The sequence below is a fragment of the Podarcis vaucheri genome, assembly GCF_965113315.1.
Source record: "Podarcis vaucheri genome assembly, chromosome: 2".
NCBI classification, from domain to species: domain Eukaryota; kingdom Metazoa; phylum Chordata; class Lepidosauria; order Squamata; family Lacertidae; genus Podarcis; species Podarcis vaucheri.
Genome location: NC_138760.1, coordinates 86301896 through 86319423, shown reverse-complemented (window position 1 = coordinate 86319423; position 17528 = coordinate 86301896). Strand labels below are relative to the sequence as shown.

General features: G+C 41.5%; 1 protein-coding gene across 29 annotated transcripts in view; it reads right to left on the bottom strand.

The window, feature by feature from the left end:
- Positions 1–17528, bottom strand: part of CACNA1D (calcium voltage-gated channel subunit alpha1 D) — a 201710-nt gene that overhangs the window by 120689 nt on the left and 63493 nt on the right. For 28 of the 29 annotated variants that reach the window (XM_082209161.1, XM_082209169.1, XM_082209165.1 and 25 more), the window contains exons 4-7: positions 13531–13670; positions 11239–11381; positions 8355–8507; positions 6616–6812 (exon numbers count right to left, since the gene is read on the bottom strand). In XM_082209161.1, coding sequence (XP_082065287.1) covers positions 6616–6812; positions 8355–8507; positions 11239–11381; positions 13531–13670 — 633 coding nt within the window. Of the gene's footprint in view, positions 1–6615; positions 6813–8354; positions 8508–11238; positions 11382–13530; positions 13671–17528 lie in introns of those variants that run through there. The other variant, XM_082209162.1, reaches the window with a different exon arrangement.

Below are 17528 nucleotides of genomic sequence, written 5' to 3'. Positions count from 1 at the left end.
TCTTCCTGGTAACATGGAATACAGTGGTACCTCGCAAGACGAATGCCTCGCAAGACGAAAAATGCGCAAGACGAAAGAGTTTTCTGTTTTTTTAGTCGTTCCGCAAGACGAATTTCCCTATGGGCTTGCTTCGCAAGACGAAACGTCTTGTGAGTTCTTGCGAATTTGTTTCCTTTTTCTTAAAGCCGCTAAGCCATTAATAGCCGCTAAGCCGCTAATAGCCGTGCTTCGCAAGACAAAAAAACCGCAAGACGAAGAGACTCGCGGAACGGATTAATTTCGTCTTGCGAGGCACCACTGTATAAAAAAATATGCTGTCACACTGTGTGTTCCTTAATCCCTGCCTCCAACAGCATTGGTTTCCAGTTCGTTTCTGGGCCCAATAAAGAATGCTCACTTTAGTGTTTAAAGCCCTAAACAAATCAGGCCCCCATATCTGAAAGACCACCTCCTTCTCTGCAGACCATCTGAGATGCTAAGCTCAGCAGAAGTGGCCATCTTGGTTGTTCCCCCACCCTCAGAAGCATGGGGTATTGTGGCGCCCTGGGAAAGGGCACTCTCTGTGGCAACTCCTAAGTTACGTAACTCCCTCTCCACAAAGGTGCATCTAGCACCTTCAATATACAGCTTTCAGTGAATCCTGAACACACGTCTCTTTAACCAGAATTCTGAAACTTGAGGTATATATTTTTAGGGCCCACCTTATTTCTTAGGCTCAGCTGGGGGCAGGGGTGCTTCTTTGAGCCTTCTTGCCCCCTGGCTGAGCAAGCCCCACATCCCACCAGCGCACATAGGTGCCAGAGGGCCGGGGGGAGGGGTTCTTGTTTGCGCTCCTCAGCCAGGGGATGAGAAGACTCTCCCTCTCCCCTGCTGCCTGAGCAAGCACCACGTCCCTCCAGATTGCTCAAGCCAGAGGGACATAGGGCTTGTTGAAGCAGAGGGAGGAACAAGCTGTACCACACTCCGGTGATGCAACTTGTTTCTCCCTCTGCAGCGGTATGAGGGCAGACAGAGCGGGCAGTTTCACTCAGCTGTATATCGCTGGTGAAACCAGCACCGCTTCTGAGACCCTCTGCTTCCAGGGTCTGGCTGCCGCTTGTTTTTCACTCAGCGTGCTGGGTGCTCATAGCAGAGGGACTCAGGAGACGGTTTCATCAGCGATATACTGCTGAGTTAAGCCGTCCTTGCGGTCTGTCCCTAATAGCGGTTGTAGGCGATATATCCATACACTGTGTGTTTGCTTTTTTCACTTCTAATAACAGCTGGAGAGGAGGCAGAATCAGGACTGGGTCTGTGGTACACAGGGAGGGTTTTCTAAAGCAATTTTCTTCTCTGCCATAGTTCTAACAAAAAATTCCCTGTTGTGCTGCTATTTGGAAGGGAAGCTGCCCTTGGCATAAAACTACAGGGTTAACACGACATGCAGCTGGGAACAGGACTGAACCATACAAAAAGTGTCACATCACACATATATTCCATATTTTTAGGAAGAGGTGGAGAGGAAAAAATCAAGGAGCATTTCAATATCTAGTTCTACCTCAGTATACACTTTATTGCAAATCTGTGGAAAGTTTCAATTTTGCAGAGTGAAAGCAGAAGCCATTCCTAACTTGGCAAACACAATGCCTATCATGCACAAATAAAAGCACATCAATCAGATATCGTGCAACCACTAGATTTTGGATCCAGACAATCCCCAAATTAATCACATTGACTTTTTATATTCCTAATCTATTATGTGACCTCAGTGTTATAATGGCATCGGCTGTGCTTATATGCTATTTTAACTGCCACACACATATTACATTAAGTTTTATAAGTCATTTATAGGAAACTTTAAGGAATTAAGTGATACATTGTTTTTTAAATATGCCATAAAAGCATAATGATGGGCTGTTATACCCAGATCAGGTTACCCAGTTACCTATTGAACTCTGGGAGCCCACAATTTATTGCAGCCAGCTAGCCAATGATTAAACCATATTAAGGGCTCTCAACCTGAGATACAGGATGCAGCAGCTAGAATAAGCAATGATGACTCATCTTCTGATCCAACCCAAGTCTTAATGCACCAGGTGTTAAAGGATCAGCACACAAATGATAATACTGTATGGTGGCTATAATTAATAGACCACTTTGGTTCTGTTCCCCCGGACTTGACTTGTTTCAGTGTTTCTGCCTTCTCTTTGTTAAAGTTGATTAATATTCACTTACTTGAATACATCTTACAGGACTATTTTTAATCATATAAATAGGAAATGGTTGTTTGTCCTGTGCTCAGTAAAAAGCCACCCAAAGCTCTGAATTTCTAGGCTGAAAGTCCTCTCTTCAGATTGTTGATCAAAAACACAGTGAGTATAATATTTTAGCTGAGTGAAGCACAATTCACTCAAAAGGAGATCATGCTGGATTACATATGTTTCGTGCAAACACTGCACTGGGACCTAACACAACTGGGTCCTCTGCAAGTAATCACCCTCTAGTGGGTCACATTCACCCACTGGCACTGGTGGTGACAGGCAGCAGTGCTCTGAGATTTGAGCTGCCATTTTAATTTCCCACAATGCCCCTGATATAGCATCAACTCTGGCGCACTATGGGAGATGGGCACTTAAGATAGATGTTAACAGAGTGCCCAGTCAGGAAGGAGTGCCAGGCAGTGACACCAACCCTAGTAATAACACGCTTGAAGCCTTCCGAAAGCAGATTGGCCACAGAACACCTGGACCATTTTGAATGAAGCCCTCGAAAACATCTTGCGAGTCTTGCGGTTTTTTTCGCTCCCCCCCTTTTTCTAAGCCGCTAAGCCGCTAATAGCCTTTTAGCCGCTAAGCCTTTAATAGCCGCTAAACCGCTAATAGCGCTAATCCGCTAAGCCGCTAATAGGATTGCTTCGCAAGACGAAAAAACAGCTAGACGAAGAGACTCGCGGAACGGATTCTTTTCGTCTTGCGAGGCACCACTGTATACACTTGAGGGCAACAGGACCTGGAAGGCCTAGGTTCCACCAATGCTGAAGTGAAGTGTTGCAATGTACCTCTGAGTACAGAGCATGCAGAGATACCCCTTTCCTTCCATAAAAGCCCTCTCACCACACCTACAGAGCCCCTGTGTCTTAATAGCAGGTATTTCACTCGTTTATAACTAATTGGCAGCAGCAGACAAGAATAGCATCAGTGCCAATTGTTTTTGTTGCTGAATATGTAAACACAGGGAGTAGTTATTTTCTGTTTCCATGGGTGGCAGAAGCTACTTTAGAAGTTAATGCCACATGGGGAATAATGGCATTACTTAATTAAATCCCTGTGGGTTGCATAAACACTTAGCATTAGGGCTGTTCTTCTGTCACCTTCAGTAGGAGACTGCCTTTGGTCACAGAAACAATCCTCCATGTATCACAGCACTTTCTACCTTTAGTGACAGTTGCCAGCTGTCATTGTGCATGTACATGCTGTACAGCTATATTTTAAACGAAATAGTTCAGCATATGAGGACAGTGCATCTCATCCAAACACTTGACATCAATCTGCTAAACTAGTTCCAACCATAAGAAAGCAGAAATAAAATAAACATACTGAAACATATTGACATTATAAGTTAATCAATATTTTGCTCCAGAATAATTCACTGAATATGTATCTTATTAAGCCATTTGTTATGAACTGAATCACAAACACTCATTACCAAATAATCCATATATTACAGTAGGTCAAACAGAATGCGGTTGTTGTATCATCACTGGCATGCTAAAAGCAGGTACCTATACCAAATCAATTGTACCTAGGGTGACGAAGCGGATTTGGGTAGATGACACCCTCAAATATAGCCATGATAATTTTCAAGGTCACATCATGGCTTATACTACCTTCAGGAAAAACATTGCAGGGCTGAAAACAATGGGTCAATTTGGACACAGGCATAGGAGAGAAACAAAGAACCTTTGGCAGCCCAAGGGAGGCATTTGCTTGAGGGGAACCATCCAGGACCAGAGGCGAAAATGGCAAGAGCAATGGATGTGGCTCCAACCTTCATACAGAAGCCTGCATCCCAGCCACATATAAAGTCAAAGGGTTCTACAATCCCATGAACACACAACTTTATATCCTCCACACAGACAAAGCAAGAGGAGTTATTAGAGTTCAAGAACAGTTACAGCAAGGCATAGTACTTTAGGAGGATATAGGGCAGGGTTGGAAGGAGCTGCAAGTGGCCATTGAGGAGAGGACAATGCCTAGGGAAGAGTTCCCAAAGCTGGAAGGTTACATTTGCCCTCCAGACCTGAGGTTCCCCACTCTACTATATACCAAAATGACGGTAAACAGCTGAGTTGCCAAATACATAACAGCACTGGAACTTTAACAGATAAATTGCTTTCAGCATCAATCCAATTTGGACATTCCATGCATTAAGCTGTAGGAAATGAGTTGGATAACAGTATGTAATAGGTTTGATACAGCTATAAGGGATTCAAACAATACTGCAGTCTAAATCCATGTTTTTGCCATAGTTCCTAGGGTTTTTATGTTTTGTTTTGTTTTGTTTTGTTTTGTTTGTTTTGTTTGTTTTGTTTGTTTTGTTTGTTTTGTTTTGCTGTTTGAGCCTTAATAGCAATTCACCCATCAAAAACAGAGTTCCAAGACGATTATATGTTTGGTAACCAAGCTCCTTACCTTCAATTTGGTGTACAGTATATCTAAATACGTCCATTACTTTCAGAGCTCTGACAATTTCCCCAAAAGTAGTCTAAGCCATACTGTGAAGTGATACGTAAACATTGGAAATGACCTCGGATGCCATTTCTGAGGTTGACATCTACCCATGTTTCCTCTGTCACCCTATGCACAGGAGTGCCTTCTTTTAACGTGGCAATGCAAAGTAGCACATTTTGTTTGTTGGTTGCATTACTGTTTAGAGTTTACCTCTACCCGTTTGAAAAGTATTCTAGAAGAGCTTGAGTGTCCAGAGATGCCTTGGTCAGAAAACAAGAAGGGGTGACTGTGGTGGTTGCGGACAGGGGAAAGAACGGTGTAGGGAAAAGACTTTATCAGAGAAATAAGGGACTCAGACACCTGCAGGCCATCCCATTCTACAGATTCATGGTGGACTAACTACTGTGCCCTCTGGTGTGCCGGTGCTGTTGATGAAAGGCAGGTTGGTTTACAATAAACTCTCATGCTCTGCAGCACCAAACAAGACTAGAGGGGTGATAGTAGCTGTGGTTAATAAAAGTATGATTTTGCTCACCAGAAAACCACTTTGTCCTAGGTTCAGGTTATGAGGTTCAGGCCATAATTGAAGAAAAATAATGGCTGCTATCACTGTACTCCCCAGCCTGCTTGCTCAGTGGCTTCCCTGACTGAGCTATTCTTGGATATGATGTTGGATATTAAGAGGGATTTTTATATTATTATTATTATTATTATTATTATTATTATTATTATTATTATTACAGTGGTGCCTCGCAGGACGAAAAGAATCCGTTCTGTGATTCTCTTCGTCTAGCAGTTTTTTCGTCTTGCGAAGCAAGCCCATTGACGGATTAGCGGATTAGCGCTATTAGCGGCTTATCTGCTGATCGGATCAGCTGATAAGCGGACTAGCGGCTTAGAAAAAAGGGGGGAGGGGGAAAAACCAGCAGGAACTCGCAAGACATTGTCGTCTTGCGAAGCAAACCCATAGGAATTTCGTTTTGCGAAGTATCTCCAAAACGGAAAACTCTTTCGTCTAGCGAGTTTTCCGTCTTGCGAGGCATTTGTCTTGCGGGGCACCACTGTATTATTATTATTATTATTATTATTATTATTATTATTATTATTATTATTTCTTATAATCATCCTTGGACTTTGAATACATATTCTACAAACAAATGGAACAACTAATCAGAATTCTTTGATTTAGGCTGAAATCCTAAATGATTTAATAAAAGAATAAGCCCTACTGCACAGTGGAATATACTTCTGCATAAATATGCATATAATTGTGCTGTTAACATTTCATTTAACATTTTGCCAGGGATTTACTATTACCTTAGTAGCATTGGTATGCTCAATATGAATACTCATGTGTAGCCGCATGAAAGTATAGCACCTACAACTGAAAGTCTATAGGCATAATTTAAATGGTTAACTAGCACTCTTTATGCTACATCTTCCCAGCAGTGGGCACTGCATCAATAGCTAGTAGCTCTAGAAACATGGGACATGATTCATTGCCCTCTTATAAGGAAGCTGAATCAATTTAATCACCAGTTTTGATTATACTTCATAGGCAGCATGCTTGCAAAATGATTTATAAACTCAAAATAATATAAATTTATTTCAGAGAATGCTGATACGAAACTGAAAGTAAATGAAGTAATTGCAAAAAAAAAAATGCTAAATGTCAGCTTTAAAAATAAACATAAAGTACCTTCACAAAAGCAACTTTTTTAATGAAACATTCGAAAGCACGGAAACACAAGATTTGACTTGCAAATGTGGAACTTGCATAAGTTAAATGTACAGAGCACACATTTAACCTGAAAAGAAAATGCAGTGACAGGAAGAAGAGTATAAGAGGATGCTTCAAAGCAAGGTTATTTTCCTTTACGCACAAGAAGTATCACTGGTGACTTACCCAATATAGCACATCAGTCCATCCTTCCATTGTTATACACTGGAACACAGTTAACATTGCATAGCCAAAATTATCAAAGTTGGTTATGCCTCCATTTGGTCCAGGCCAGCCACCCTTACATTCAGTGCCATTCATTGGACACTGACGTCCACTCCCTGAGAATGCACAAGGTGCAGGATCCTCTTCAGCTAATATATCTAAAAATGGATCAAAAACATTTCAGGGTAAGAAGTTCTCAACATCCAGCTTGGAAAAAGCAGACCGGTTTTGAAATGGAGTCAGAAAGCAGCTGAGTTCAGAGATTTTACACACACACACACACACACACACACACACACGGCTTAGTTTCTGCTGAAAGAAATTAGCAGAAAAATAACTGTAGAAAAGCTTGTGACATATTAATGAGCAAACTAGGAACACCAGTGCAGACAATAACTGATCATAAAACGTGTGCAGACCATACTGATTCCTTCTCAGTACTATACTCAAAACTAAGCCTGGATACAACCTTGGCCTATTTTAAATCTGCACTATGTAGATTCCTGGTGGAAACTCACTTTATTAAGGCAACATCACACACTTTTGTATACATTATCACACTGCTCTACAGTAGTGACACTCTATATCTATGTCAGTAAGAGCAGAGGCTCGTCCATTAGGATGAAGAAGGCACTGCCCAACCAACTTCAGTTTGCTCCAATATTTCTTCTAATTTACAACCAGTCCAGTGGGTGACAACTGGCTGTCAGCTTACCCCTCCTTAGTCTAAGCATTGGCCTCGTAGAACACAGCAAGTAGGGGGCGGAGACAAAACTAGAAGTAGTTGTTCCTGCTTCCATTGGCCCTGATTCCACCTGCCACTGGCTCTGGCTCCACCTACTGTTAGCCTCCTGGACTTCTGTCCTACCTATCTCAATAGGTGAACACCATCAATGGACTGTAGTCCTTACTTTTCCACAGTTAGAAGAACTAACCAAACATCTGTTCAGTGAAATTGTGAATGATGTAAACCTAATTCTGAGCAGGCTTGTGGTGATCTGCTCTAGAGTTAGTTGAAACAAACACAATAGTATATCATGTGTCATTCAGTCCTGTGGAATGAGATGTAGATTACCAGATCTTACTCCTCTTCCACTGCAACTAGCAACCTTGATAAACTGTACTTTTGACTACTAGCATTCATATTTAGGATGCCCTGTAGCATCTCTAGCCCTGTAGCATCTCTAGATGTCCAGTGTCTCTATTAATCATCTCAATATTGCTTCCTTCTTTTAGTAACAGGGAGCTGCATCAGTCTTATGTGTGGATTAACTTCCAGTCCAACTGCCAATGGTTTTAACATGAGCTTATTTTAATAAAGTAGTAGCTTCCCTGTACTTCAATCTGAGGTTGACAATGAGGGTGTGTTTGCAAACTGCAATAAAAAAGGAAACAGGCACTGAACACTTCTACTTAGGACATGTGATGTAGTAAACCCTCATAGATCTCTTCCAAAGCAAGATCCCAACAGTCTACCTTGTGTGTTGCAGCAAGCCACAACTTTCCCAGTTTTCCCTGCTTCTGGGTATTGTCCAAACTAGCCCTGACTACTATCGCTTCTGAATCCTCAATAAAGGTCAATGTGAAGAAGATCAAGGTTAGCAATATTTTAAACATTCAGGGGCGCTGTTGTTTTTCAAGCCATGGATTTAAGGTACAACAGTTCTGTTCGAGTTATAAATAGCAGCTTCTTTACTCACCTGAATCATCAAAGAAACATGATTTGTGCATTTTTCCAATAAAAAGTTCCAATCCTATAATAGCATAGATTATGATTACAAATAATACCAAAAGGGCAATATGGAGCAAAGGGACCATGGCTTTTATAATGGAGTTCAGGACAACCTGTAAACCTGTGAAGCACAAAAAGCACACAGAGAGATATTGATACTATTTTGTATAGTCACATAACTAGAAACAACCCAATACAAGAGGACAAACAGAAGGCCATCTTCATAAAACCTTGGTGCCCTTAGCACAAAATCCTACAGCAGGCATAGGCAAACTCGGCCCTCAAGATGTTTTGGGACTACAACTCCCGTCATCCCTGACCAATGGTCCTGTTACCTAGGGATGATGGGAGTTGTAGTCCCAAAACATCTGAAGGACTGAGTTTGCCCATGCCTGTCCTACAGCTACAGTCAGAAGTTTGGAGGTATTCCATTAAGAGGATTGTCAAAGGTCAGAATGTTCAGCATTCTTAAAAAAAAAAATGTTCTATTTCAAAAGTCTAGCAAAAATCCACCAGGCTCTTTGTATTACAAATTGACAAGCTGACCTATGTGTAAGCAGTTCATAAAGTATTAAACAATAGCAAACTATTTTAATATATCCCCAGTCCCTAAGTGGAATACTCAACTAGCCAAATTAGATTGAATTATTTTGGGAAACTAACACCTAACACTTAGTGGTTCTTAAATTATGGTGGAAATTTACAACACCTGGGTTGTAAATACTTTGGTGGGGAAAGACTTGCAGAGCAATCCTAACCCATGAGTGGGGTTATGCTGAGACAGAAGTGGCTCTCCAACAGGCTGCTCCTAGTAGCGGTGTATCACAATTGCAGAATAGCCACTGTTGTGCCCACCAAAAGTACAGTGCACTGCACGGCGCTGCTGGCACTGTCCTCCCCTGGGTAGCCACTGCAAGGTTCTGAAACATGAGAGGCAGGATAGGGCCAGGTGATGGATCTGAAGACAGCACATTTCATCAAGAGGATTACACTCCAGGCCACTCTGCTATGCCAGATTCAGGCTGGCACTGCCAAAAAGTAAGATTAGCTTCCTGAACGCACCTTTAACCCTGGGTGGCACAAGCAGCAGAGTCTTGGTTGAAAATGTGGATCTGAATCATTCATTTCCACCCCACTGCTTCCAGCTAGGGCTTCGCATTGCTCTCTTAAAGAACACTTGGTCAAAGAGAGTATTGCTAGTGTCAAAAAGTACAGTCAAAAAGTACCAGCATAATTTTTAATGAGTGTATGTACTAAGTGAAGATGCCCTTGAGAACAGCAAAACAAGCTTTTTTAAAAAAAACACACACACATTCTAATTCTCTTGTCACTTAAAAAAAAGAGAGAGGGAAGGTCAGCTCTTGCTTGTATCGAGAGAAACGCATGTACAAAATTAGAGATATCAGTCTGTTGGCAGTGAGAGTTTTCCATCTGACCAAAAGGCTTTCACCCCACTCATGGCATCTTTCCTACAATAGCTTGATCCTCCATTGAAGTAATTTTGCTAAATCTGTACCAATTACCATCATTTCCATGGCAACAGATTATGGTCTAATAAACACAGCATTATGACCTTGCTTCTGGATCAAATGTTAAAAGCAAGAGATGAGAGAGAGAGAGGTTTCATTCAATCCAAAACAACCTCAAAAAAAGAGACAGCAATGAATGGCAATAAAACAGAAAGGATTATATGCAAATCCACATGTCATTTGTGTTGGACTTGCTTGTTTTAGTAGTTCTTCCAGTTTTAGCAGCCCAGCTTTCATTTCCCAGAGCCAGGTTTCCCAAAGTAGTTGATATTTACCTCCCTGGCACTCTGCATCAGGTGAATAAATGCCTATGGTTCTTTGAATTTTCTGACACATTTGTATTCTTTTTTATGTTTATTGTTTGAAAATTTGATAATAAAACACATTTTGAAAAGGGCCCGGGGGAGAAAAATGTTTATGAGGTATAATGCAAAACAATAATAATAATTAAGAACTATGACTCTCAGGAATGTACAAAAGGCAAATGAGGAAGGAATGTCTGTCTTGAATAAGGTGATTCTACAACACAACAGTATTCTCAGATCATCCTGTTTATAGGTATATAGGTGCTATATCTTGACTTAATTTCATTTGCATTCCTAAGAATTTGGGTTGGGGATGAGTGGCAACTTCATAAACTTATCAAGGAGTCAATGAAGTCAAAAAATTTGGAAAGTGTGATCTAGAGCAAATGTTTGCACAATATTTCCCTGAGGGCTCCTCCAAAGCTTATTACATGGACTCTTAAACATTAAAAGAAACTTCCTAATGTCAGGAGCTGTTCAACAGTGGACCAGACTAACTCAAGAGGAGCTGGGCTCCCATTCACTGGAAGCATTTAAGTAAAGGCCTAAGGTCCAAACTAGATGTGAAACGTGCCTACTGACACCAAAAATAGTAGCCACATATCTAGTTCTCCCTATCCCTTCAGCATGGTCTAGTAGAATTTGCCATATCCTCATGCCATAGCTTGTTTCCACACATCCTAGCAGTAGGAGGAAAACAGAAAATAATCTGAGGTCAAGAACAAGTAGGTTCCATTTTCAGAGACAGCTGCGTTTTTACTGTAGCATCTAGTTTGGCATTTAATTGATAGGATCAGTCCACAAAATCAATTCCTTTACCTGCTTAGTGAATGTTTATCATAGTCACACATACCATCCCAAAACTTTAGTAAACTATTTTGAGTGACATCTCAAAATAGACATTATCAAATTAATTGATAAGGAAGGCAACATCTACTATGTAGTTTCATAGACATGGAGGATCTCATCTCTTCAATTAAACAATTGCAAGAAAATAAATAAATAGATAATGACTCACTGGGCACTCCTGATACAAGCCGGAGGGGTCGCAACACACGAAAGGCTCTTAGGGCTTTTACATCAAAACCACCTGATTTCCCACTAGAATGGGCACCGTCTTCTTCTTCTTTGGTTAATTGTTCCAAAATTACACTAAACAATCTGGTAAACAAGAAATAAGAGATTTTATCATCTTTGATTTTGCAAGAAACCCAAAGTTGTTGTGCCACACACACACACACACACACACGGAAAATACACCGAAAAACTCCTGAATTATACAGCTGTCAATGTGAGGGGTTTGTGTTTTAAATTATAAAAGAGCAATGATACAATGGTAAAAAGCTTCTGTTGCGGTTTGATAGACTGCTCAGGGTAACTCACATGCTCCACACAGGAGAGCTTTCAACACATACAAATAAGACATCAGATTTCACACCATTCCTTTTTTTATTTCCAGGAAGAAACTTGTTTGTGGGCTTGTGCCACAAAATATTTCACATAGCTTTATGTGCATCTTTCTTATTTAACTATTGCTCACCTCCGGTGATGTCAATGGCCTGCACAGATGCTGAAAACTTGAACTGTTCTACTTTGCTGGATGACAGGTTCAACTCGTGTACCATTTGGGGGTGGGGGGTGTTTCAACAGTTTCCACACAAAAGAGTAATTCAAATCAGCTTGATATTTCTAGTTCTACATTTCTGCAGCATGCTCATTGTCTGTCATTGCACTATTTTAGTCCAGTTCTCCCTGTTTTGCCCCTTCTGGTTAAACATTCCCAGATTAAGACTGCCAAATAACAAATATTGGGCCTATTGAGCAGGCTGATAAAGAATACTGAGGTAATTAATTTCTGTCCAACAATGATTGAGCCTGACATCTTCACATGGCTCTTATCAAAGTGAACAAACTCGGGGGAAATTCTGAGAGCTTTTTTATGCTTTTCTATGGCTAAGATCACATTTTCCCCACAATAAAATGCTTTGTTTCTTTAAAGAAACATTTGTGCACAAACTCTTCAGTTATCATAAAAAGGTAAAGGTACCCCTGCCTGTACGGGCCAGTCTTGCCAGACTCTAGGGTTGTGCGCTCATCTCACTCTATAGGCCGGGAGCCAGCGCTGTCCGCAGACACTTCCGGATCACGTGGCCAGCGTGACAAGCTGCATTTGGTGAGCCAGCGCAGCACACAGAACGCCGTTTACCTTCCCGCTGGTAAGCGGTCCCTATTTATCTACTTGCACCCGGAGGTGCTTTCGAACTGCTAGGTTGGCAGGTGCTGGGACCGAACGATGGGATCGCACCCCGCCACGGGGATTTGAACCGCCGACCATGCGATCAGCAAGTCCTAGGCGCTGAGGTTTTACCCACAGCGCCACCCGCGTCCCCCTCAGTTATCATAAGGACCCCAAATACAATACCCACCTGCCCCACTTTACAGAGAAGAGTGTTCTAACTGAAGGGCTGTCAGAAGACAGGCCTCTATTTAAAGGTGCCCTCTGTTTTAAGAACAGTCAATTCAGGTGTGGTTTAAAGGTAAAGAGTCACAAGAAAGGAGAGCAGAAAGGCCTTGAAGTTGCCCATCAACAGTTAGCTTGCTTACCACGTGCTAACAAGGCATGTAGGTCACCTAGTCATAGCATTCCCCCACTATAGTGATATTGCATTTCTACTTAAATTATGAAGGTTATTTTCAAATTGGCAGGTATACATATATACATATAAAACGGCATATGAATATTTTATGCAAATCTGTCTCCTCTTTTTGACACTGTGTAACTTGACATCCTAGACCCAAGAGAACTCAAAACAATAAAGCACATTCATAATAAAGTAAAATATGAGAAAACTGAAACCTGTATAAACAAAGTTTTTTATAAACAAAGTTTACAAAAAACCCTACCCATAGATAACAAAGTTCAAGCTCTTGTGCTGATTGTACCTCACGTTACACACACATGATTCTCTGCAGAAACATTACTTCTGTATAGGGAAAAATTAGCATATTAAAGAGCCCTAAACTTATTAAATTTTCTGGCTGCTGACTCACTGGGAATACAACAGCTTATTGGAATACAACAAGAGCTTACTGTATAAAACATCACATTTCCAGGGGGTGCGGGGTGGGGAGTGTATGTGAGCAGAGCTATCAAGCATTTGACAACCATGTTGAAGTCTAGGAAAATTGAAGAAGATTATTTATGATGTCACTAGTGTAGAAAGAGGCATACATACAAAACGAGGCAACGTTTTCAAGCATTTTAATATACTGAAACTTTATATATTGAAACTTTAAAAATCAGACTTACCCTACAATTACTATTACAAAATCCAGTAAATTCCATCCATTTCTAACATATGCATTGGGATGTAATAATAATCCATATGCTATAATCTTCAAAAATGTTTCAACTGTAAAAATTATCAGGAAGGCATATTCTACTTGTTCCTGTAAAAGAAATGAATTAAAATGGCAATCATTAATAGGAAACCAAAGTTTTATTTTGTTTATTTACCGTATTTTTCGCTCTATAACACGCAGATTTTTTCTCCTAAAAAGGAAGGGGAAATGTCTGTGCGTGTTATGCAGCGAATGTGTGGTCCCTGGAGCCAAAAAATTAGGCAAAAATCAAACCGCGCTTCAGGGAGAAGGGAAGCCTTGAAAAGAGGAAGCCGGTGCTTTCCTGCATTCTGCCTCAGGGTCTTACTGCCCACCCTCCTCTGTTTCGTTGCTGTGTTTGCTCAAACGGAACAAAGAGCAGGGAAAGCCCCTCCCCTCCAGGCAAGCAGAGTGTCGTTCCTTCTACTTCCTCTCTGTGCTCCGCTCCTTCCTCTCTGTGCTCCGGTGCTGCTGAAAACATGCAGGTGGGAGAGAGAGAGAGAGAGAGAGAGCTGGCTGGCTGGCTTGGGTGGGTGCGTGGGGGAAACTTTTGCCTTCCTTTCCTCCCTCCCGTTATACCCCACTCCTGCATTCTTAGCCCTTCTGTGTTTTTCCTTCCCTCCCCACTTAAAATGTGGTTAAAATGCATGGATCCACATGGATCCTAAGGATTTTTGCACTGGCTCACCCCAAATTCACCATCAGAGCACATAGCATGTCCATGGCTACAGCCTGCCCCCCAAAAATCATGCACCCACTGTTGCCTGGGGCTGCAATGGTGCAAAAATGTGGTTAAAAAGCATGGATCCACATGGATCTTTGCATTGGGTCACCCCCAAATTCACCACCAGAGAACATAGCATGTCCATGGCTACAGCCTGCCCCCCCCCCAAATCACGCACCCACTGTTGTCTGGGGCTGCAATGGTGCAAAAACGTGGTTACAAAGCATGGATCCACATGGATCCTCAGGATCTTTGCATTGGGTCAGCCCAAATTCACCATCAGATCACATGTCTGTGGCCACAGCATGAAGCACAAAAATGATACATCTAATGTTTCATTCAGAATGTTTTTTCCCTTGTTTTCCTCCTCTAAAAACGATGTGCGTGTTATGGTCAGGTGCGTGTTATAGAGCGAAAAATACGGTAAAACATTTATGGACTGCATCTCCAGAATGCTTGATGCATGTTAACAATGAATAATAACCAATGCAATAATATCCATGTAAATTTATATCACTATTTACTAGTCAGAGGACCAAACACAATGTTCAGCAACATAAACCCATACACATATATTAATAAACTTAAGAGGAATTTTTAAGAGGGAGCTGGCGTTTGTCTGCAGACAGTGACTAAGCCGCTTCTGGCGAACCAGAGCAGCACACAGAAACACCATTTACCTTCCCACTGGAGCGGTATCTATTTATCTACTTGCACTTTTACGTGCTTTTGAACTGCTAGGTGGGCAGGAGCTGGGACCAAATGGTGGGAGCTCACCCCGTCGCAGGGATTTGAACCACCGACTTTCTGATCGGCAAGCCCTAGGCTCCGTGGTTTAGAGTCTAGACCACAGCGCCACCTGCATCCCTAGTGTAAGTTACTTTCTTTCTAATCCAGTCAGCATGGCCAAAGGTCAGGAAGGATTATGGGAACTGTAGTCCAACAACCATGAGAAGGCCACAGGTTCCCCTGCTTGCTGTTGTAGATAGTTTGTGAAGACACAGCCCTATATCAAAACACGGTTTGCGGATAAACAAGTGCTGTGATGCAGCATACGAACAACACTGCCAGCACAACACCACAAAGCCTGGTATCAAGCCAGCACAGCAACATCGTAATGACAGTGTAGGAAATTGATACCTCAACACAAATATTTAGAAAACGCGTGTAAGATATTTATTTTCATTTAATTGAATTAACGTTTTTCTGCACTCTGGTCCAGTAATAGAAGTCTCCCCAGTAACAATGGCTTCCATTTACATTTCACTGGCAAAGGACACTGAACTGAAATCCTGGCATCAACTGAACTCTGAGCTACACATAGATAACCACAAATTAATTTGAGTAGAATTACTGAATAGGATAGTGACTAGTCAGGTAAATGATTACAACTCATTACACCAACATTGCCCCATCCTAAAACCCTCAGTTTCACATGGGGAGTTGTTGATTTGAAAAAAATGGCATGAAACATCACAGCCCATATAAAAAAATTAGCTCAGTAGTGTCAGCATAGAAGAAAGAAGAGTAGACCATTCATTTTCTCCTTTTCTCTCTCCCTCTCTCTGTGAAATCCTACATGTTTTAAAGGGATTTTCACCTGGAAATGTTCCTTATGTCAAGCATGGCATGCTACAGGCAACTTGTAAGACCCATAGCATCTCCATTAAGCATTTTGAACTAGCTCTCATTTGGTCCACAAGACACAGACTGTCAAACTCACTCTTCCAGTCAGGAATATCTGCTCCTTACCTTAATCTACCTTCCCACTGCCCAACAATACTTGGATATCATTGCTGTAACAGTCCATTTAGGTGAAAGATTTGGAACAGGGCCGTGGTGTTTCTTGGTAGCACCTGGTACATGCATGTATGTATGTTTTGCCCCACAGAGTATAAGCAACATAAGAAGGACACCTTTAGTTGATAAAGCAGTGCAACAGACCCATCCTCCAGCTGGGATTGAGGATCATCCAGTCTAATAGAGTGATTAGCAACTAGATTGGTTTTATTAATTTTTTTTACTTGTAAATTGCCCTGTTAACTTTTATTTGGCACTACATAAAATCGTGTGTTTTTAATTGTGGGCCAATCTAGGATGCAGCATCAGGAGAAGCAACTGCATGTTCAGAGCAATGAAACATTGGGGGAAACAGTCCCCTAGGGCTATTTATGTTTGCTCTCTCTACCTCAACCTAATTCTTCTGCCAGTATAAGAATAAAGGCTGTGTTGGGGGAGCAGGATGCTGTTGCAAATTTCCAGGAGGTGCAAGATTACAGGGATGCAAGGCACTTACCCAGGATTCGTGTTTCCTTTGGAAATGAGGCACAGTGCAGACTGTAGTGTCTTTATGATATAAGGTGTATTTACACACACATAGCTACAGCCTTGGATTCAAGAAGAAATCAGCCATGGCTTTCTCTCTGCCTTTCCAGCCTGCAGCCTTTTTGCATCCAGCTTCTGGCTCACACAACTCTTTGCCTCTAACCTCTCTACTCTAAACACTGGCTTTATCTGCTGAAGGAGCCCCACCCATCCAATTGCTGTCTCTCACCCTTGTTCCCTTGTTTGCTTACTGGCCCATCACTAAGGAGATCAACTCAACAGAGGAAACTAATCTGGCTTAATTAGTGTTTAACACTTGCTGGATCCAGGAATTTAGAAAGGTCTAGCACCCTCAAACTCATAAAAATACTGAGGAAACTATGTCATAAATTACATATGACTAAGAAGTGGTTAATTGCTTGGTATAGTACTTGTGTCATATGACGTTTTCAGAAACACAATACTTTTAGTGGTTCACACCAGCTATGACTAATGACATCACGAAGGCACCTGTGTCTCCTCAACACAAAGAGCAATATTTCATCTCTACTACCAAACATTCAAGCTCCAGGGCCACAAAGAGGCAACCAATATTGCACCAATCAAATATTTTCAGCGGGCAGGAAAGCTCTAGGAATTCAGCACATTCCACCAACAAATTAGTATATTAGAAGTTCTTGAGGCCTCACAGAACACACACCAGCTTTTTTTTTTATCCCCCAGAGTTCCTGTAACAATCCAAAAGAAGAGATGCCACTGACCCTAATCTATGGAGTAAATATTGTTATTCTAGTGCCTATATACTGCTATTTAATAATTTGTCAGAAGATATTAAAACCTCATTTTCATAGCAGAGGGATGGGCTTGCTTCCTTCTTA